The sequence below is a fragment of the Alosa alosa genome, chromosome 5 (assembly GCF_017589495.1).
Source record: "Alosa alosa isolate M-15738 ecotype Scorff River chromosome 5, AALO_Geno_1.1, whole genome shotgun sequence".
Lineage (NCBI taxonomy): Eukaryota > Metazoa > Chordata > Actinopteri > Clupeiformes > Clupeidae > Alosa > Alosa alosa.
The window spans coordinates 20,905,492-20,929,429 of NC_063193.1; the positions used below are offsets into that span (position 1 = coordinate 20,905,492).

At 44.6% G+C, this 23,938-nt stretch overlaps 1 protein-coding gene across 1 annotated transcript in view; it reads right to left on the bottom strand.

The window, feature by feature from the left end:
* Nucleotides 1-22,862, bottom strand: part of si:dkey-40c11.2 (drebrin-like protein A) — a 38,230-nt gene extending 15,368 nt beyond the window's left edge. The window contains exons 1-2 of the mRNA XM_048244606.1: nt 22,593-22,862; nt 96-151 (exon numbers count right to left, since the gene is read on the bottom strand). Of these exons, the coding sequence (XP_048100563.1) occupies nt 96-151; nt 22,593-22,684 (148 nt within the window). The 5' untranslated portion in view covers nt 22,685-22,862. The remainder of the gene's footprint in view (nt 1-95; nt 152-22,592) is intronic.
* Nucleotides 22,863-23,938: the final 1,076 nt, after the last annotated feature.

Below are 23,938 nucleotides of genomic sequence, written 5' to 3' on the forward strand. Positions count from 1 at the left end.
CACACACACACACACACACAGACACACACAGCAACAGCCATCTCGAGGTTATTAAAAGAGTTTTGGTAGTTGCTGTAGGTGGTAGCATTACATACCTCCGGAGTCTGCCAGTTTGAGGTTGTTGGTGACACCATCGTATGTGAAGAGTGCCCTGAGGAACACAGAATCATAATTAGTTAGACATGATGGAAAGCCAAGCAAGCAACATACACTAGACTACTGCATGTACATACACTACATTCTTCTTATTTTGAGATTAGTTGAGTCTTGTACGAGACAAATTTTATTTTTGTTTCTCAGATATGCACTACTACCCTACAAAGTTGTGAAGTTCTCTATCAATTTGTCTTTTAAATGAGCCAAATTAAAACAAAAAACCCTGAAACATTCAAATTCAAATTCAGTTGACTACAAACTAGGCTGCTTGCAAATGTATTCTTAATAACCCCCACACAGTGTTCTCTCTGCTAGTGTATAGTGTGTGGGTAACAACAGTAATACCCATCACTTCAGTATGTAACAAATACAGAGGATTAACACGCCTGAAGCAGCTTGCACTCTTTCACTCTAACGCGCTCTCTCTCTTTACATCACTTCCACATGATCCTCTTATTCTCTCTTTCATAACGGAGGGCCACATCACAGATTCCTGGAAACGGTGGAATCGGTGGTGAGCTGAGGAGCACCTCATGAGGCAGATAAAAGCCACGTCTGGGCTGCTGCTGAAGCCAACTGCACAGTGGCATACTATTTCACAGACATTTCTTCTGCCTCCGAGAGGCCATGGCAACAATGGCTGATCAGTTTGCAGTTTGTTGGAACTTGTCTGGCAGCAAACGTGTTAACGTATTTAGGTCAGGTTCCCCTAGACGCTAATGAGCCTCGAGGCCAGAATCGAGCGTTAGCGTGCAGGGCCAACCACGTCTAGAGTGGAGCAGACCGCGCAGATGTTACCTGTTACCTGCCACAGTCTGTCATTAAGGGTTCAGAGGTCAAAGGTCATTGAAGTAAAGGGTCATTATCCGCACACAAAAACGGGCCCAAAAACATACACACACTTCAGTCCTTCTCGACAAGGACATATAAAACATTCCTTCTCTATGCATGGTTCAATTTGAAAAAAGAAGCCCAATACAATACACAAAAGAATGATTGAAATGGGGTATGCCAAACAAACCAAAGACAATTGCATAACCTAGACCCCTGTCTCCCTTAATTCTCACAATAATCATGTATGCACAAGTTGCCACAAAACAAACACAAAAGCCCATCTTTCAAATTATGCGCCGGCCCGTAGGGAATTATTTAAGTCTTCTCCCCCCCTGCCCACAGGCTCCAGTTGCAGTGCCTCTATACCCTGAGTCTCACTTGATCCCTGCAACCCAAATCAGCTATTATTACCAGGCTTCCCCACTGGCCTTAGACATGTCAATAACGCGGCCCTGAACGGCAGCCAAGTCATCTTATCTCGATATGAAGACAGCGGTTTTAGAGCGCATTTTTCTTGGAGGGATAGATGGAGAGTTATGAGAAGAGGCTTGTGCGTTTGTGTGGGGATTACCACCTGCAGAGCCAAAACACCAGCTATGTCTGACAGAGAGAGAGAGAGACAGAGAAAGAGAGAGAGAGAAAAGGAGGGAGGAATAAGGAGAAAGACAGTGAGGGAGAGAGAATCTTTTTTTGAGAGAAAAGTTTCCATTTTTTTAAGAGCTTAACTGCACATTGGTCAAATTACACTACTGTATGTGAACCTCCCTGCTTACACTGCCCTGATCCCTGCCTTGTGTAATCTTGAAGGCTTGAAGTTTGAATGATTTAAGCCTTGACACAAAACACACATTTCTCTCTCTCTCTTTCTGTAAGTGGACTGAGACGTTGGTGCAGTCAACAACATGCATTCTACAATCTGTGACCCCGCTACATGCCTTCCCTCATTAAGGCCCTGGGGTTAAACATTTTCACTGGCATGTTAAATATGTCTTTTTGGACTAATCTCGTGGGGGTCATGGTGACCTAACCTCCAGAAGATTACAGAACTCAAGCACCCTCCCAGACACTGAACTCAAAAACACACAAAAAAACACGGACTGGAGACGTGATGGAAACAAATTGTTGGAGACCACTATCTCCAGCATGGCGTGGTATGTGTACATTTGTAAGTATATGTATACAGACACGTCTGTCTGTATGACAATGTACATATTTCTGTTCCATGTAGAACACAACACTTAGAACACAACTTAGAACTTAACACAACACAGCACAACGCAACACTTGTTTTTCTGTGAGTCGAGGAGCCGAGAGACAAAAAAACCTCTTGTTGGGACCTTGCTGTAAAGGTCAAGGATGGTGTGGGCATTCAGTGGGCATGATCCCAGAACAATGACCGTTTCCTTCCTCTGGGACTCGAGTGGCGGGCAGGCGAGGATGTTGTTCCCGCATACCTCAACCACTGGACCACCACCAACGCCAGCATGCTTCTGAATCTGCACAAATCTTAAGTTGTAAATATATTTTTGTGTCGTTTCCCACTATTCTGTGTGGAATACTCACTTCTGCTCTGATTCCAGACACTCTACATGCCAACTTTTTAGAACCACGAATATATATGACAGGGGTTAGTATTCTCCAGGCAATCAGATATACAGAAAATATGCAGTTACACTACCGTCATGTACAGAACAATATAGGTTATATGTTGTATGTAACATAAAGTAAAGTAATATTGGGCACATTAGCTAATAATAGAAACTTCTAAACACCACAAGCATACGTTTCATACAAGTCATAAAATAGTTACTCAAGGTTAGCCCAACTATGCAGATTTGTGAGGCCTAAGAACCTCCACATAACCACTCCATCAATTCACATAAGAGGATAAAAATGCTTTAGTGCAGCCAGTTGGCCTCTTTTAGGCTACAGCTAATGTTTACATGGAGAACGTCAGTTACAACAGAGAGGTGTCAAAAGATCACAGCAGCGGAATAAATCGTGCTCGTAAAGCATGCATGGCGGAGAAGGGCTCCATGGCCACTGCCCTGCCTGTGCTGGAGAAGAGCTGCACTGGAGACAATGCACCCAGCTGCATCGCCACTATAAAGACCTCTGCAGGACCACACAGACAGAGAGATAACTCCTACAAACACATCACACGCCTCTTTCTCTCCAGCGCTGGTCTCCATGGCAACATGATGTTTCTACAAGCCTTGGTGAGAAGAATTGGAAAGGACTTTTGTGTGTGTGTGTGTGTGTGTGTGTGTGGTGTGTGTGTGTGTGTGTGTGTGTGTGTGTGTGTGTGTGTGTGTGTGTGTGTGTGTGTGTGTGTGTGTGTGTGTGTGTGAGAGTGTGTGTGTGTGTGTCGTATCCAGGAGCTACTCTCCCCCACGTCGACACAGACACACTTCAAGGCATTCGCCCGCCAAGCGTGAAAAGACCTATAAGTAACAAATTGAGCAATATGAGAGCTTAACTCCCCTGTCTAGCAAACAGAATGCCTTCAGGCTCCACTGGGTGGCAACTGTCTTCTCTTTTAACATCTTTGTTGTAGATCCAGGGACATTGTAGCCCTGTCAAGCAAAGGAGCTTAACAGTACATGGAGAATATTCAAAAGCTTAAGCTTAAAACAACACATGATGAACTTCACTTTACTCCACGGAACAAAGAAAGCATTAAGCCCAGATGCCCTGTAGATGAAGTCGCTGGCTAGGAGTGGTTGGATGGATGAAGTCTTGCAGTGTAGGGTGGTGGTTACGGGGGGCAGGTCTGTGGGATGAGGTTTACGTTCAGGGCTAGGGCTCACACTCTGGCCTGCACGACAAACAGGAATGCAAGAGGATTGAGTTTACTAAAAAGGGTCCCCTTTCTGGCTGGGAGTGCAAACCGCTCATTGAGAAAAACCAAGACCAAGGCCCAGGCCAAGAGTTGACATAAAAAAAAAACACATCACACTAACCACCTTAATTTCTACAACCGCATGCTCTATGCACACTGAATAATCACGTGCACTTCTCCTGATGATGCAACCCAAACATGTGCTTATGCTACAGCTATGGTCATTCCACAAAGGATAGAGATTGTTATTTGGTTTCAGGAGGTCTTTGCAGCGTCTCAGTCTCATGGCTGTGATTCTGACAGGATAGACATACCAGGGGGAGACGGAGTCTGCTCTCCCGGCTATGAACATGTGTTTGTGTTTACATGGTAGATTATGTGCCATGAGTGCTCTGAGTTATGTCTCTACCTGGCCCTCTGCGTGCCCTGTGCTCCCTACTGAAAGGCCAGTCCCCCCACATTACACACACACACACACGCTGACACACACACATAGAGGCAAATATTCTCAGACAAAAACACACACACACCACACACACTCACACACACACACACACACACACACACACACACACACCACACACACACACACCACACACACACACACACACACACACACACACACACACACACACCACACACACACACACACACACACTCACACACATGGAGGCAAACACTCTCATGTGTGCGTACACACACGCACACACACATAGAGACCCACACAGACACACGCACACAGACTTTCTCCCAGGCCTCCTGGTGCTCCTTCTGCCTGGTGCTTTCAGGGTGGGAAGGCTGATGAGAGAAACACAAGTGGGCCTGTAAGCCGTCTGTGAGCTCAGAGTCTGGCCTGAGAGGGAGAGAGAGAGGGAGAGAGAGGGGGAGAAAGGGAGAGAGAGGGGGAGCAACTGATAGACTGAGAGAGTGAGAGAGTGAAGGAGAGAGAGGAGAACAGAGAAAGAGAGAGAGAGGAGGGAAAGACAGATAGACAGAGAAAGAGAGTGAGAGAGAGAGACAAATAGGAAGAGATAGACTGAGAAAGTCAGAGAGGAGAAGACAGTTGGAGAAAAGCAAAAAGTGAGGAGAAGAGAGTCAGAAAAAAGCAAAAAGATAGAGTGTGGAAAGAGGGAAGAAAACGAGAGAAGAGAGACAGGAGGGTAGACGAGTAGATGGGACACAATAGCACATACACAAACTGGGAGCGGACAAAAAGTGAACAGATGGAACAAAACAAGAACCGCCAGCTCGCTCTCTAGAACACTGACCGAGGAACTTAAAGCAGCGGAACCTCACTCTGCCAACCACAGAGCAGCTCTCTCTAGACTCCAGTGAACTATTAAGCATTAGATCTACATTCCAAGACACACATGCAATCACACGAGCCATAACTCACACTGACACATGCAGTATACAATATATCATAACACTAGCCACTGGGGGATGGGGCTAAGGTGCTGCATCTGAGAGAAGTTGGAGAACAACGGATAAAAAAAGGTTTCACTGCTAGTAGTTCTAGTCGATGTGAAGAGCATTCTTCAAGGTCAAGAGCAATCCCTTTTCTACAAATTAAACAATAAACTCTTTTCCCCTCTCTTTTTTTATACTCTTCTTTCTGGCAGTGTTGAGATCTGACCCAAACACTGTTGACCTGCAACTATTAGCGTGATGTGTGCTGTGGATTGACTTTTCTGTGCTAATCTGGTCTTCGCAGTCTTAAGGCCTTGAGTAGCAGCTTCTCTTGGGAACAGATGTGTTTGCTGGTATGTGCTTTTTGGGGGGCAGTAAATGATTGAAATGTTTGCGAGATGCAGTATTTCATGACAAGACAGAACACCCTGGGTGACGGACACAGAGTTCTGCCTTCCAGATGTGTGCGAATGCCTTTAACAGGGTTGTAAAACTTGTGTTAAAAACTTGCCAGACCAAATCAATAGAAAACTACCCTGAATCATCTCCCTCTCTCTCTTCTCTGTCTCTCTCTCACACCTCTCTCTCTCTCTCTCTCTCTCTTCTCTGTCTCTCTCTCACACACTTCCTCTCTCTCTCTCCCTCTGCACATCCATGTTCACCTACTTTTGCAGTCTCAAGTCTACATATTCTCCAGAGAGAAATGAGACAGAGAGGGTCAAAAACAGACAGATCTATAGGAAAAGGTGTGATTCCCCTTCTGCGAGAGTTAGAGAATGGTTCACTGTTAATATTTTTGTTTCATGTTTTTATTTTCATGCATTGTTTGTTTGTTGTTGTTTTTAATGATTTGCTTTGGCTACACATACTTTGAATTTAAGGGTAAGAGACTGACAGAGAGACCAAGAGAGAGAGCAAAAGAAAGAGATGGAAGTGGGATGAAGGTGAGGAGAGAGAGAGAGAGGAGAGAGAGAGAGAGAGAGAGAGAGAGAGTGGAAAGTGGGAAGCAAGAATGCTCAGCGTGTGCCCCAAACTCTCCCCCTTTTTTCCCTGGGACCCCGTCTCTGGGCAGCTGTAAATTAGCATCCAGCAGCCCCATCCTGACCATGGGCCCCAGCGGCTATTTATAGGCCCGGGTCAGAGCAAAGGAGGGAGCACGGGAGGAAGGAGAGGAGAGGAGCGGGGATGAGAAAGAGGGAAGGAGGGAGTCAGGGGGGATAAACATCCTACCACTCATATCCCTAAATCCCCATCCCCAGATCCAAACATGGGCAAAATGCTGGCTGCCAACGTTGTAGCCTGCTGCTGGAATTCTTGAGCGACAGGTCAGTGTAGGATCGTAAATGCATTTCATAAGCACCAAGTCTACGGACGTTGTTACTTAATGTGAAAATTGGACGGCAACATGCAAATTTAAAACTCCCTCTGGCGATGATGAGTCAAGTGTGGTCAAAGTCAAACATGTTCTATCTTCCTATTTTGGTAGATGAATAAATTTCGTTCCTGTACTAATGTGTGTTCCTCAGCCAGCTATTGTCAATGTTAGATCTGTCAAAGATAAAATAAATAAATAAATAAAATCAAGGAGCAAGAGTTTTTCTCCAAGAAATGTGCAAACTGCAATTTGCCATCAGCAACCATACACAACACACTATCCTTTTCAATTTCTTCAAAAGATTCAAGATTCATCATGGCTTTGTAGAAATGAAAATCAATTAACATCACGAGACCTCACAGAGTATTGAAGACCATTAATAGGTCATCACTAGAAGTTTGCTCAATTTTGTTTCTCGACTAACATAGATTGCCATTTTGCTTGACCTAAGAAAGTTGATCAACTGACATTTTGAAGCGATGTTTCGCGCATATTTAAAACCCAAAATAAAAGTCTCCATTGAAAATGTTTCATTGAAATGATTAAAGAGTGACTGTAGAACCACTTGAATAAAGGTGTAGCCTTACACCTGCGTAAGCATGAAACACAGTCTCTCTCCTACAAAACAAAATGGGCACTCTTGACCCACAACAGAGTTCTTACTGAAACAAAGGCATTGACTGCAATTGCTCCATGCAGAATCCTCGGTGTAAATCTCCACATTTTTGGCTAAGGGTGACTTGTATAGTGCCTTGCTCTCCCATGAGGGTCCGGGACATCATCCCCATTTTGTAAAACAGTACACCAAGGTGTTTCCACCCTCTTGTCCAAAGACTTTGTTAAAAGACCACACACAGTTTATATAAACCTTGCCGGTAGCTGGCTTCTGACCCAAAAAGAGAGACAATTGATCAAAATGCAAGTAAGAACCAGTACAACCTGTCAAATTTGGTGACAATGAAAGGTGGGAAAAAGGATCATTACAGTCACAGACTGCACAGCCCTCTGAAGTTGATGTCTGCCAACAACTGCAATTGTTCTGCTCTTGTTAGGGAGGCCCGCCATTTCTCAAGTAACTGAGCTACTATTGAATAGATCATCCCCAGTTGACTGAGCAGCTTGTTCAGTGTTAACAAGATCTGGATACCACTACGATGAAGCCTCCATAGTAATGACTCCAGACCTAAAGCTATGTGTGATTGTGGGAAGAGACTTTTCAAAGAGACATATCCTAAAACAGAACCATAGATTAGGGCTCCTTTAAAAGCCAATACAAAAGCTCTGTGCTTCTATGCGTTGCACTGTTAAAAGGGACAAACTTTAAATAAAATTCTGATAAAACACAGGGGAGTTTATTTGATGTTCAATCTTTTTGGATCCATCAAAACAAAGTTCTGTCCAACCCCAGTCCATCAAAAGTCTGTAAAATGGCACCGCATACACATATTTCAGCCTGAATCCAGAGGCCCCATGAGAGCTGGACCCAGACTACAACGAAAGGCAGCTGTCCTACTTTGTAGGTGCACAAGTCCATGTCCACCTTCACTCTTTAGGTAGGTATAAGATGCTCTGTGGAACCCAGGTGAAGTTTATCCCAGAAGAAATCCACTAGGATTGACTGGATTCTTGACAGCAACACAATGCTGGAGGGGTCCACACAAGATAACTGATGCCAAGGGTGGATGCCACCAAATTATTGATAATAAGGACCGCCCTTGTAGGATATCTTATTTAAAAGGAATTTCCATTTATCAGAAGCTGACCCTTTACCTTTCAACAACCCATCAAAGTTCTTTTGAATAAACATTTCATCCTAAAAACACCAAGATATTTAAAACCACTCCTGGCCCAATGTAAGCCAGCTGGAAGACTTGGCTCATTTAACCATGTCGACCAGCATAGCTAAACTTTTGGACAGTTTACTCTTGCTGAGAAACAACATTAAAATCATCAAAATCTTTAACACTTAGTGTTTATGTCTCTTTGACCATTCACAAGTACTGCAACTTGCTCGTCTGCATAAGCTGACAGTTTAAAAGCTGCTTTCCTGCGCTGGAATTCTCTCCACCCCACCAGCTCTTTCCTCAACTTCACCAATAGGGTTCAATTGCCAGGGTGTACAACATCTCAGATAAGGCACAACCTTGTCCTGACCCCCTGTGGACTTAAAAGGAGCACACAAGTCACCATTAACCTTCTAAATACTCTCAATGTCACAATACAGAACTCTAATCCTTATCAATAGCTCAGGGCAAAAACCAAAGGCTGCCAGAGCACTCCACAAATAATTGTGCTCTACGATCAAAAGCTTTTTCTTGGTCAATGGATGCGCTTGAATTCAGGGTTGACAAGCTTACTACATCAAATATATCCCTGATCAATGAAATGTTGTTTGAATCAGCCACCACCACCTGGCACACAGTAGGTCTGGTCAGGATGGACAACCTGCTCACAACTTCCTCAATCTATTAGCCAGCGCTTTTAGAGAGGCAATTTATATTCAGTACAAAGGATTGACACAGGTCTCCATGATTTATGTCATTCAAATCCCTTTTTTGGGGAGCAAAGGTGAGTATTGCCTCCGGCAGCTCAGTGGCAACCGCCTCCTGGCAAGACTGTGCGCTGAGGGAACAGTCAGCACATCCCCTCACCCACTTCCTGACCAAAAGGACTAAAGTCCACCCGGTAGACCATCCAACCCGGTGCCTTTCCACACTCCATACTCTGGAGACTCTCTGCCTGCAGCTCCTCTAGGGTCAAAACCCTTCAAGGACTGCATTAGCCTCTTGGCCACCTGGGGTAAGGTTCTCAAAGAAGGACTGGTCATCCACCTGAATATCGACTCTCACTCTTATATAGGTCTTAAGTAAAACTGACTGCTCTCTAGTGATATTTCAGCCAGATTGGACAACAGAACTCCATCCTCAGAAAGCAGTGAGTGAATGAACCTCCCTCTGTCCATTCTTTTTTTCCAAATTAAAAGAATTTAGAAGGAGGCGTCCATCAATTCCACACTCTGAAAGCGGGACCTGACCAGAGCTCCTGTGCCTTTTATGCCTAGCAGGTCAGCCAATGATTTCTGCTTAAGCTTAACATTTGCTGTTAGTAAGTCTGGTTGCCAGTTTGTTCAGCTAAATGCTGGAGGTCAATTATTTCCTTTTCAAGTTTCACCATTGAGCGAGGTTATGTCCCTTGTGACACTGAAAGTATAATCCTGACACAGTTGTGCTTATTTGTGACTTTACCAAAGTCCCACCACTGCTGTGTAACGAAGCTAAAGATGGGCCTTTGTGTTCTAAAATCCTGCCAAAACAGTCTAAATACCTCTCTAAATGGCCATCCCGATGACAAGTTATTATTAAATGCTACTGCTACTTTTTAGACTTTTACAGAACTCCAAAGAAAGAGAACAAACCAAACTGTGGTCTGAAACCAACTGATGATCGTGACATTTCCTAAACAAGCTCAGCTGATGCTTAAACCATAAACCTGTCCAGTCTAGCCAATGACAAAAGGTTATTGTAGGAGGAACCCATGTGTATTGTTTCTGAGTACTGTGAACCCTCCAGACATCAACAGCCTATTTGCATCTATCAGTTCTATGAGTCTTCATGCGGAGGGCATGTGTGGCTCTACATGATTCCTATCCATTGCATTTTCAGTACAATTAAAATCACCTCCCAGGAGTAAAAATCCTCAGATCTCACAATTGCATAGAGCATCATTTAGCATATTCAAGAAAAGCATTCTATCAATTGGTGTAGTGGGTGCATAAACACAAAAAAAACAAAGAAATTGTTTTCAAATTGGGCTCTGATCTAGGAGTCTACCCTTGACTAATTCCCTCAGTCTGGTAGGGAAATGGGAGTAAAGGTCCCAGAAAAACAGAATGGCAACACCACCACTATTGGAAGTGTTGTGGGACTTAAAATAGACAGGCCATCAAACTCACTCCTGCCCAGTCAGCAGCAATTGAGGTATCTGAGTGAGTTTCTTTGCAAGAAGCACATCAAATCTATTCTTCTTAATCGCTTCAAACAACAAGGCTCTCTTTGCTTCTTTTTCCCTGGCCCCATTTAAATTTAAAGAAGCAATTCTGATTTCACCTATGATAAAAGAAAAAATAAAAAAGAGTTGTACACGCCATCATCATAATACATGTGAAAAAATAGACCAACATCAGACATCGCCATTTAACAAAACGCTAATCTGGTCAATATCTTTTGAGACGGAAGTACTTGGGATTTGTGAAGCAGCCTCACCCAAAAAAGATTTAGTTTTCGTGGTGAACTGCTCCACATCAGGGAAGTAGTCGCCAATCCCAACATTTTCTCATATGTTTTGTTTTTGTCAAGAAGGATTTTATGTCTTCCACACTATAATCTTTGCCAGCAAAACCCACCATGACGTAAGCTACAGGTAACGCTACAGTCAGAGAAATGTACTTTCATTCGCTATTCAGCCGCTAAGATCTGTTAAATTATCGCCTTTAGTCCCTTTTAGATCTCTTCTTTTTGGGGCATTTTAAAAACATTTTCTCCGCCTCCATGAGGGATTCATCTAGAGACGTAAGAACTTGGTCATAATTGACAGCAGAAGCACTGCTCTGCGAGTTCTGTGTGGACTGACTCTCAGATTCTGCGCGCTCACCGCGCCATCTGTGGAGAACTTTGTTCTCGCCTACTGGTTTTATCAATCGGTTGCCCTCGCTACCCCTTCCCCGCAAAAGGGAAGCATGATCTGCCCCTACTGACTCGGCTGAGGCAGACGAAGGCCCACTGGATAGCTGGTGCTGCAAACCGCAGCAGTAGACGCACTCCATTTCGCAGACTGCTCATCTACCACAATTTCATTAGGCATAGGCCTACTGGTTTTTTCGGATTTATTTGCACATCATCAATTCCCTTTGCCTTAGGACATGCATCTAACAAGGTGCCCTGATTGCCCACAACCAAAGCACTTCATGACACTTTTGTTGAAGCATAGATAACATAACTGAAGTTATCCACCTTCACGCTTAGAGTTAGGTCCAAATCATCTTTGTTATCTTTTAGAATCATAAATGGATCGCCTGAACGACACCACGTGGTTTCAGAAGTGGGGATTTGCTTCCAATTGGAATCCACCGCGCGGAAACCAATTTACCATACCGCGGATAAAATTTCAGCCAAAACCTCATCTTTAATAAATGGGGAACATTTGACAAAGTCACTTTCTTTGATGGAGGAGAGAGGAAGGACGACAGTAAAATGCATTAACCAACCACTAAACCCTTTCAACCAGCTCATTAGCCAACTCAACTGCGCTCCAAAACAGCACAATCGATTGTTCGCGGGTGGCCGCTGACAGAATATTGTCATGCCCTTACAACCCTCCTGCTGCTAAACTACAAGCCTCTACACTGGCATTCTGATGCTATTTTAACAGCATGACGCCGCGTGAAGTTTTTCAAAATCCTCCATACCTGGGGGCTGCTGCAACCAAACACTGGAAGCAGACGCCCAGGTAAAACAAGTAACAACAAAACCCCACGCCAGTGTTACTTATACTAACCCAAACAGAACCAACCCTAACACTATAAAGAAGAAAAAAAAAAAAAAATAATAATAATAATAAGGAGATAGAAAAATAGCAAAAAAGATAGAAAACACTGTTACTGGCACAGCTGCCAACAGTCACACTCACTCAAACGCTCGGGTTCCACTCACCTGACATGCTCATGCGACAGAGAGAAAGAGAGAGAGAGAGAGAGAGAGAGAGAGAGAGAGAGAAAGAGAGAGAGAGAGGGAGAAAGAGAGAGAGAGAAAGAGAGAGAGAGAGAGAGAGAGAGAGAGAGAGAAGAGGGAGAGAGAGAAAAGAGAGAGAGAGAGAGAGAGAGAGAGAGAAAGAGGGAGAGATAGAAAGAGAGAGAGAGAGAGGGAGAGAGGGAGAGAGAGAGAGAGAGGGAGAAAGAGGCCGGTAAGAGCTCGTAAACTCATTGCCATCTGGCACAGGCTCTGTGTCCCACTGACTGCAGCCACGCGCCAAACTCTGATTCATCTGCGCGTAAACAGCGCTGGCAGACCCACAGCGACCGGGGTTCTGACTCACGAACCAGGCCCTGGTGGCCTGGCTCCACGGCGGGCCAGACGCATAAAGCCCCAGAACCCAGAACCCAGACCTCAGACCGGGGGAGGTTCTGTGCGCGACACCCTGACGGCGGCCACCTTACCGGCACCAAGTCAGAGCTGCTGCTCACCGCAACTTCGCAGAGCACGTCATTAAGCACGGGTCTTACGCAGTTATCTTTTCCATTTGTCGCCCGGTTGGGTTTGTACTATGTGTCTTCATTCAGAGCAATCAGTGGCCTTTGGTCTCTCAGGACATTTGATGTGAGATGTGAGAGCGTGGTTTGAATGTGTGTGTGTGTGTGTGTGTGTGTGTCTGTGTGTATGTGTGTGTGTGTGTATGTATGGCAGGGGGCAAAGCTCTCCCTTGGGTGGCTATCATGGCCAAATGGCAGCTATTTCTGGAGTGAACCAGAGAGAGAGAGAGAGAGAGAGAGAGAGAGAAAGAGAGAGAAAGGAGACTGTGTAGTGCAGACTGTGTACAAAAGAGAGGAGTGCAGAGAAACACAGGAATTGATGAGAATGAGAGTATTTTTAAAAAAGCATTGTGCTGCTGACTGAGGAGGAGGAGGGGAGAGAACAATGAAATATCCAGGGAGACGACTGAAATGTCAGGACTACAGAGTGCCATTAGTACTAGGAACTACAAGAAAAAAAGAAAGAAAGAAAGAAAGAAAGAAAGAAAGAAAGAAAGAACATGAAAATAGCAAGTATCATTTGAAAGGCAGAGGTAGAAACATGAAATGGACACTAAAAGCTGACAGGAAGTTGTAGAACTAGAACTTGGCAGAAGCAGGAGAAGAGGAGGCTGGACCGTGGAAGGAAGGAATGGAACTTACTGCTTTCAGCAGAAACTCACTGCAGTCCAACAAATAAATAAATAAATAAATAAATAAATCCATAAATGTCTCTGCCAAAATAGGGAGAGGGGCATAACTCTCTAAACAGATCCAGACAAGAGGATGGAGGGAAAACAACAGGAGCGGGCGACAGGCTGGAGAGAGGAAAGCAGAGGAGCAGAGGAGAGAAGAGGAGAAGAGAGAGGAGGATAGGAGGGGAGAAGAGGAGAAGAGAGAAGGAGAGGAGAGGACAAGAGAGGAGAAGAGAGAACGAGAGGAGGGGTGGAGATGAGGAGGGGAGGAGAGGAGAACAGAGCAGAGGAGAGGAGAGGAAAGGAGAGGGGAAGGGGGAGAGGGGGGAAGGGAGGAGAGGAGAAGAGAGAGGAGGATAGGAGGGGAGAAGAGGAGAAGAGAGAACGAGAGGAGGGGTGGAGATGAGAGGAGGGGAGGAGAGGAGAACAGAGCAGAGGAGAGGAGAGGAAAGGAGAGGGGAAGGGGGAGAGGGGGGAAGGGAGGAGAGGAGAGCAGAGGAGAGGAGAAGAAAGAAGAGCAGAGGAGAGGAGAAGAGAGGAGAGGGGAGGGGATGGCCATGGATGCATAGGGAATACCTCAAATGAGCCATTCTCTAAAGATGAGATCACTTCCTTTGCACAGCGACCCAGAGTAGCAGAGCTAGTGTGTAGGCAAGAGAAGGGGAGAGTGAAAGAGCTTTAAGCATTTCTTTTGATCCACTTAACAGGGTTTGCTGGGTTGTACGTGGGGAGAAGAAGTGTAGGAATGCTGTACAAAACGACCCCAGTCTGTGCCAGCAAACACAACACACACACACACACACACGCATGCACACGCACACACACACTTCCCGGAAATGCTGATTCACCACGGACCAGATGGGGATTAACACTCAAAAACAGCATCAGAGTACAATACCAGGGCAGAAGGAAATGTCTGCTCCGTCCAGTCCAGTCCAGCCAACCCACTGCCTCATTCCAATGAGCTCTGCTTTCTGAACACAATACAAAAGCTAATACATTTGGCTCCATTCGATAGAACAGAAATAGTTTAGGAGGGTTACGTGCAGGACCAAAGACTGGGGCTGTGAGTGAGTGTGTCTGCAAGTGGCTCAGTGAAAGCTCTCTGAAACCTGAAATGGCCCCACCTATGAACAGGGAAGGTGATTATTCACCCACAGAAACAATGGGCATTAACCTGGGTGGTAAGACAATGCTTTCTGCCTTAAACAGAAACCTTGTCTTAAGTATCACATAGCCACATACAAAGTACACAGGAAGTCATGAGAGCATATCTAATGGATATCCAGGGAGACTTGACTCATGGGGAAAAGGTTCCCTTTCTCCAAGTGCGGTCAGAACATTGCATTGCGTTATTGTGAACCAATGCACCCGTGAACCATGTGTCCCAACAGCCCTTGCTTGACTGTCTACTAGTATAGAAGATATCTGCACACATCTATAAATAACATAAACGTACACGCTTCAGATCATTAACAATGATCACTACTAAGAACAATGTGGCATTAATAAGTGATTTTTCATGAACTTGAAACATACTATTTGTTTGTGATAACAACCGCCATATTGTCAGACTAATTATATTCATTAGAAATCCTTCACAAGCCTGTTAACTAAAATGTCTGTTTGCACCAACAATTTAACATCTTTCCCACATCCTTTAATTTTCTGTGACATGCAGAGACATGTTGCAGATGTGCGGGAGCGCGAGAGTGGTGCTCAGCATTCAGCTGCTGTTGCGTTTAATGCCCATGCAAATCTAAACATTCAAACATGCACCCTGACAAGGGGACACATAACACCAGTGAAGCACAGTGAGAGAGAGAGAGAGAGAGAGAGAGAGAAAGAAAGAGAGAGAAAGAGAGAGAGAGAGAGTGTTAGAGACATGTGTCTTTAGTAACTGCTGTAGTTCCCCTGGCTGAGTGCTGCACAGATGACGACATGCAGGCCGCTTTCCAGCAGGAATTCTTTGATGTCACGGTGCATCATTTAACAGAGGGTGTTGGACGACAAGCGCTGAAGCACGAAACAGATGCAGCCGAGAAGGACAAACACCAATTAAACGATTTAGGAGAGATGTTTGGACCGCTTGACTCCCTTGACGTCATACAGTGAAAAACACTCTGTCTACTCCACCTGAAAAGAGGGGTGCAGTTCTTCATAGATCAACTCAAGGTGAACTTATTCACACTGTATGTTGAAATACATTGCATCATCGAATCTTACATCAGTTTCCCACAGGTCAGTTCACAACATGCAAAAGCCTGAGCTAGACTATCACTTGCAGTATACTGTTTCCTTAAACTTTGAACATGTTAACATTTCACGATTTTATCAGTTCGATGTCCAAATGACGACTGAGGGGAATCAGTGCTTAGCATTGGTGCTAGACTGGTGTCCAGAGAGGTCACAAGTTTGGAGGTCTGTGGTCACTCGATTTCTATGGAACCAAAACTAATCACCTCATAGTCATTCAAATCAAATGTTTTCTCTGAGCCTAGGCTCATGTTTCTGTTTCTCAACCCTTCCCCCTAGGTGAATGACCGTTGAGATGTCAGGCGTTCTGATCAGACCCTTTCCGCCAAAGGAAACGACCCTTCCGCCTTCCTCACAATGGGGAGGCTGACGGATATCGTCTGGCAGCATTGTAAAGCCAGAGTTCAAACGCATTGGGAAGGGCTACCAGTTTCCGGAGGAATGCGCACATAAACAGCAAACACACACACACAACACACACACACACACACACACACACACACACACACACACACACACACACACACACAACCACAGGAGGTTCCTCTCTTGTTAAGACATCCTGGCAGTTGTCAAAAGGGATAATACCTTTCATTTGGTCTTGGGTCTTGACACCTGAATGTGTCTGTTTTGTGTGTGTGTGTGTGTGTGTGTGTGTGTGTCCATGTATCTGTTTGACTGTTAGTGTGTGTGTGTGTCGGTCTGTCATTGGGGATTAATTAAGACACTATTTAACTTGCAGGGACAAGATCAGTTTCGGTTGCCAACACAACATGTCAAATTCAGGTATGCACTTGATCAAAGTGGTAATTTCTAACTTGCCCTCTAACCCATGCAACTGAATTAATTCATCCTGTCAATTATTTACCATTAAAAAGTCAGACAGCATACCAACAATGTGCCCATTCAAGAGAAACAAACACAATAAGCTATTTTAGCCCAGCGATACATAGCCTTGCACTACAGTCCTCAAGGCTTGATTGGCAGAGAAACAGGCCATGAGGAGGATTTAGCCTTGTTAAAAAAACAGTGCATAATACATTATCTCTGTTCATGGCCGACTAATCTCCCTGGTTATCTTTCCTGAGACTTGAGCCTGTTTAAGAAAGCATAGTTTCTACTGGCCCCTGACTTGCAGGGACACAGGCTGTTTGTTTGGAAACAGTGGCTGTGGCCCCTTACACAGCATGCTGCGTTGTTTCCTCCTTCAGCCTCTGTCCGGCGCAGCCCACTTCAACTTGCATAAATATTTGAGCTTTCCATCGAGCGGATGCTAAGCTTTCATCTGGGAGTGGATGGATGCCAAGCAGAGCTACACAAATGGATCACTCAAGACTGGAGATATAGTGCGTCTGTTGTGTTGAAGTGTCTCTGTGGCATTTACTCTCAAAAGTGATTTCATCCAGAGGTTGCAAAGCTTCACTGCATGCGTGTGTGTGTATGGGTATGTGTGTGTGTGATGGGGGAGGGGTGATGACAGTTTGGGTTTTGACTAGATAGAGAGAGAGAGAGAGAGAGAGAGAGAGAGAGACAGAGAGAAGAGGAATGATAAAAGACAGAGGGCCTGGAATGGTCAGGCTACAGTGCTGAGTCAGTGTATAGACAAGCTGCTGAGTCAGGTCAAGGAGTCTGGATAAACACGTCAGTCTGTCTGTTGACACGGCCTTAGAGAACAGCAATGCCCACACATGTGTGGGGTTTGTGTGTGAGGCACCAAAAATGATGTATGGGTAAACAACACTCCTCCTCATCCCTCCCTCTCTCTCTCTCTCTCTCACTCTTTCTCTCTGTCCTATCTCACTCTATCTCACACATATTTAAGATATCAGAGTGAAGGCCAGAGAGTAGACATAACTATATGTAATCTGTGCTGAAACACTGTTCACACTATAAACATCATTTAGGCAGGCCAAGGGTGCTTGTTATGAGATCAGGACCTTTCAGATGTTTACAAAAGGTGTAATTACGGGCACAACACTCTCAAAACTCCCACGCATCCCGTGCCACTCAAACTGCACAGGTAGGAACAACAGAAAACCACATTTTCCCACTTATGGGTCATGGAAAAAGATCTTTGAGGCCTGTAAAACATCACATCTCTGTCAAACAGTTCTAGACATTACACAGACAATGCCTCTTCAGCTACATCGCACCTCAGGCAACAATCAGCAGCCATCTGTACTGGTAAAACACTGCATCATCGGAGGTGGGCTCTCTCCAAGGAACAGCAAATTAGCTCATTAGCGAATGCATGCCATCTCCCATAAGGAAACATACCATCTGTGGGCGAGCAGCAGCACAACACTCATCACAGCCGTTCCCTGAGAGGGAGTCTCGATGTCAGGGTAATTGGCGAAAGTCGAGCCTCTCGTAGCTCCCCTTAACCATGCGTGAATGAGCGAGTGAGCGAGTGAGTGAGCCAGAGGCTCTCTTGGCGAGCAAACGAGCGCACATCAAACACCTGGCCCTGTGCTGAAACCCAAGCCGCCTGGTGTCAGGGACGCAGGTGGGACACCTCTCGTCCCGTGGCACTTAAAGACAAGTTCACTCAAAGCAGCGGCATCACCCCTTGATCGGCGGTGGCAGTCAAGGTTGCCTCTTTAGATGTGAGGCAGCGGAGCGACAAATGCCACGTTCCTGGTCATGGGTATTATCGTTTGACTCCCCATATCATTCAGGGAACATAAGAAGACTTTCAGGTCTTTTTTTTCTAGAACATTCTTTAGGGCACGAGAAGCTCCCAGTGCTTTTAAAGAGTATGACAGATTTCTGCACAGACTTTGGACTTGTGAAACATTCACCCCAATGAATCACAATATCACATATCTATAAAGAAAACAAAGCCATTATAACAAGAGGCAATTATGCTGTGTGCCTACAGCAAAGAACCACTTAATGGAAAAATAAATGTTGCACAATAAATAGTGCAATAGTGTTATCTTGGTCTCTATCACACGATTATCTCGTAAATGTTCTGGATTACATCATCTTAACTGTGAATATGCAAAGCACTTCAACAAATTAGGAGAATGGTGGAACCATGGCAGTCCATATTTCCCACCTGTGTAAACATGAGTCATGTTCAGTCTTTAAACAGTGAGTCAGCAGCTATCGTGCGCCAGATTGACCTGATTTGCCACCTGCATCCACTGACCACATAACCTGAGGATTTAGCTACCTATTTCAGGGGCAAGCAGTTCAAAACACACCATAAAACAGGTTTACACATATCTCACCATGTCTATTTATCCTACAATTCCCTGTTCTGGTGAAGACATATTTCAGGAAAGCAATTCTACTTGTCATTTTTGTGATCTCTTATCCTTGACTTGCAGTCTACATCACTATAAAGGTCCACGACACTTTGAATAACTGAATATTGTAGTTAAGTTCTAGTAACTGGGGCAGCCGTGGTTACAGCCTACTGGTTAGCGCTTCAGACTTGTAACCGGAGGGTTGCCGGTTCAAACCCCGACCATAGGAATTGGCTGAGGTGCCCTTGAGCAAGGCACCTAACCCCTCACTGCTCCCGCACGCCGCTGTTGTAGCAGGTAGCTAACTGCGCCGGGATTAGTCTGTGCTTCACCCTTACTGTGTGTTCACCCATGGGATCAAAAGAGTATATATACTTACTTTCTTACTTAACTATCAATGCATGAGCACCAGGACACATAATAAAAGCAAACAATTTCTTCACTAAACTAGAGGTAACAATGTCCCCCATATAGACATCACCTACACAATACCATTCCAAACTAACCAAGCTAGTAACTAAGAACACCTGTCATCTATTTGCTACATTCCCAATGGCATACACAGAGAAGATGGATGACCACAGGCCATACAAAGTTAGGTTGGTATGAGAAAACACATTGTGAAAAGGGGAATGCAATCATCCCCCTGTTAAACTAGGACAGTGCTCAAGCTGCATAAAGACAGTGGAAAGACTTCCAGCTGCCCATTCCCTCATCAGGATTTCATTTTTGTGTAAAGTCTGCTGAGTGATTTGATTCAATGTGTTTACGTTGAACTAGGGCTTAACTATTCACCCAAGGCAGTGGATTTCATTGATGGGCAATGGGAAAATCATGAATTAAAAGGCATTGGATATATAAAGATTGGTTCAAGAGACGCAGCTTCAGCCAAGATTGGCCTCAAAACCTCCACACCAGTGCACAAGCCCCTACTTTTCCATTCGCTGTGTGTGCTTTTGTAAACACACGTCTTTGGCCCTAAACACCATCACATTCATTATGTGATTCCATAACTAAGATAAGAGGGAAAATCTCTCAGTGAATTCCTTTGCTGTCAGGTCATGGGGAGTTGCCCCTAGTGCTTCCAATTATGCCGTGGGAACCAATGATGGCACTTGATTTAAAACAAGCCTGATCTAACCAACCACTTGCATGCTAACCAGTACAAAACCACCTAGGTTGCATGTCTGTCGGGGCAAGTGTCGACAGTTCCTTTGTCTCTTGCGCAGCTCCTCAGTCTGTCACAGAGCACAATAATCTGTTCCAATCGGCATTTGTGGATTGCCAGCTGAGTCAGGCCCAGCATAATGTCAGCTCCACACCCAATGACAGTAAATAAGAGAAATGCGAGTGTCTCTGGGGAAAACGGGTGTGTTTGCAGTTTCCACTGTTTGAACAAGCCCCTCTGATCCAAGTGCTCTGGAGCATATCGCGCAAGGGGAAAAAAAGACCTGTGTAACACAGAACCAGTCTTTTTTTCTGAAATACTGCTGTAAATGTGTGGCTAACTCAAAGTATCCGGATTGATTTTATTGACTATAGCTCGGCTCAAAGGACAGAGTCTAATGCAGCTTCTCCAGGTGCTAAATTTAGCCATGCTCAATTTTTTACAAGAGGAAAATCTGTGACTGAACTGAGAAAGATTGTGTGTGAGAATGAGTGTGTGCTGGGGGCAGAGTAAGAGAAAGAGAGAGAGAGAGAGAGAGAGAGAGAGAGAGAGAGAGAGAGAGAGAGAGAAAGAGAGATGAAATAGTCTGGTCTCATCTGAGGTCTGTCAACATCAGGGCCATTTCCCATTGAGTTGCCCCCCCTCGCTGCAAGGTCCTTAGATAATAGACGTAGGGGCCTCAAGGCCAGTGGGGTCACACACACACATTCAAACAGTTTCTCTCATCCATGCACATGCACACAGACACAGACGCACACATACACACTCACACACACAACGTGGTGGGGCTGTCTGGAAAACTTTATGATGTCATTGTGACTTCTCAACTTGGTGTCGTGGCAACAGCCCTACTCAGACTGAGAGGGGTTTTAAATTCCTTGAAGGAACTATCATCACATTAAACACCTTTATAATGCTTAAGTATACCTATAAGAGGGGCCATACCAGCCATAACTCACTCTGGCCCTGTCATATATATTCATTCTCCTTTCACATACATATTTTTACTCTCACAGACATATATTCTGTGAGAGGGCCAAAATGAAACATGTTTTCCTGCACAGGCCTTCATATACCTACATCACTTGCACAACCACTACTATTTTCCAAAGCTCAACTTTACTCCTCATCTTCATGATGACGTGTAGCCCCCCCCCCAACCGTTCTCTCTCGTAGCCCTTTCACTCCTCTCATGTTGCATGAATGGCAGCTGTAAAAGTGTTTCCATGGTGTTTATGCGCAACACGAAACAGACCGCAGCCTCGGAGCTGGTTGTGCACAGCGCACTGCCGTGGCGGTGAGCGGTGGTGGATCCCCGACCTGTCTGTGGACATTATGGAAACTGCCACTTGAGATGCAACAGAGGGAGAGGCGAGCTGCAGGGGAGTGCGACGTCACCATGGCTACTGAGAAGCCCGGCCCCAACACACATACACACACACACACACATACAGGACAATACACATTGTTGAGCAATGGCCAAGAGGACTGTTTGTTTGTGTGTGTGTGTGTGTGTAAAACAGACAGCGTAGAAGGCTGTGATGTGATGGCTTGCCCAATGTGTAGTTAGCACTGAGAAGTCATCTCTGTGGAAACCTGACTTCCACACCCCACCACACCCTGTAATGCTAGAAGTGGACAGAGCATTAGCCATTCATGAGGATGAGAGACTTCAATCCGTCATGTTCATGCAATTTTCAGCAAGGCTCTTCACATATCATCACAACTCTGTGAGCACAAACCACTACCCATTTTCTTTCTTGAGCATTCAGGACAACCCTGACTGATGAAGCAAGAAGTTCCTGTTTAGTAAAGCTGTGAAGCAAAAGAAACTGTATGGTCATTAATGTTTCAGTGGTATAGTGTGCCAGTAAAACTAGAACTAAGACCATGGCTCACCTTAAAATTCGAAATAATTCAGTTAAGGAATTGGCCATTTACAGTTCAAACTACCGACTGACTTTGCACAGCAGAAATACCTGTGAAGTATTTATTTGGCAGGTAGCCTACCTGAAACAGTTCAGGTGTCCTAAGACCATTATTATAGCCTATGCATTAGTATGTAAAGCAACGATACGCACTATTCGACTTTCCATCTCAGTGTAGTGAATTTCTTTATCCCCTGAGTTACTTGCAAGACGGCCAACGATTTACATAACTCAACGGAATCATGCCAGTAATGTTTAAATCAATGTTAATAAGACAGCAAAGAACTCAAGACGAACACTCCGTGATATGCGTCTTCAGCCTGGCATTGTCTGTAGTTCTTTTCATGTTTACATTGGTTTCACAATGTTTTCAATTAATTAAATACTTTACCAGTTGGTGGAGGCTCTGGGATTCAGAATGTCCTCCTTTGCAGTCAGCAAGGAGAGGTTGTAGGTATCCAAGTTTACTCCTCTCATTGTCATCAAATCCTCCCTCAACAATGCCAGGCTACCTCAAAAGTTTCAAGTCAGGAGGCAAACCTAAAACCGAGATACCCAATCCGAGAAAATAATAGCTGTGGTCTGCAAACAGAGTAGCTTACTCTTAGTAACTACTGCTAGGGACGGCTCTCGTTCTGGTGGGCAGACACCACATAGCGTTTTCTTCTGCACCAGAATTTAACGGTGAGAGGGGAAAACTTGGGAAATGCAATCTTTCGCCAAAAGCCCCACCTCCCGTCGAGGGAAAAAGTCGCAGTTACGAAAATCCAAATCGCACTTACACTAGAACTCACAGTATACACCTATACTATGTTTCGACAGTTATGCATTTCGTTAATACATAAATTGAGAATAAAAACAACGATAAGAAAGATATAGAACGATGTAGCCTAATACATTTTGTTCATTCCTTGTGAGGTACATATTCCTATCAACTGTTTAAAAACTGGCGTAATCATTATTCACCATAACCTGCAGTACTCTTCTTTTGATGATTGAACCCGGGAAAGTTGGGTTTGTTTAAGGGATATTAAAAACTACCGATAGGGCCTACATTTTTAGCTGAAGAGAAGTTGAAGTCACCCATTGACACACCACTGAGTTGTCAATCACCTATTGTGGAGTGGGTCTGTGAGCAGACTACTCTCATGGCAGTCCCAGAGAATTCATTTACAGTGGAGTTGGCCCAGGGAGACCCTGATGGAATCAACATGGGCAATTTCATGGGAACTGGTTTTGGGGTAACAGACTCTTTTCTATAAGAGCAAGAGAGGAGTTCTGTTCCCATATCCAGAGATGGTCATCAGAGCCTGACACTATAGGGTGGAGGGGGTGCTTTGTGATCATGTTCTATGGGGAACTCCATAGAAGAATTGATATCAATGCCCTTTGGCATCAATATTTAACCACTTCTGACGCTATTCAATATCCAGTTATTGTCAATATTATAACTCGGCATCAGCATGTATTTGAAGCCATTATTTTGAGGTTAAATATCTGCGTTGTATTGCTTTTATATACTCTTTTTTTCTCATGAAGAGACAGTCTTACAATCTCTGAACAGTGTCTGCCCTTATTCTTAGTCCTTTTGAAATTATGTTTATTTAAGGATTTTCCGGCTTGCCACTGCATTTTTCTGCTACCAAAAAGTTGAACGTGTCTTTCCACCTTGCACTCTGACCTTGAGCACTGAAAAATACCACCAGCTTAATTTCAAATACTGATACAACATTATAT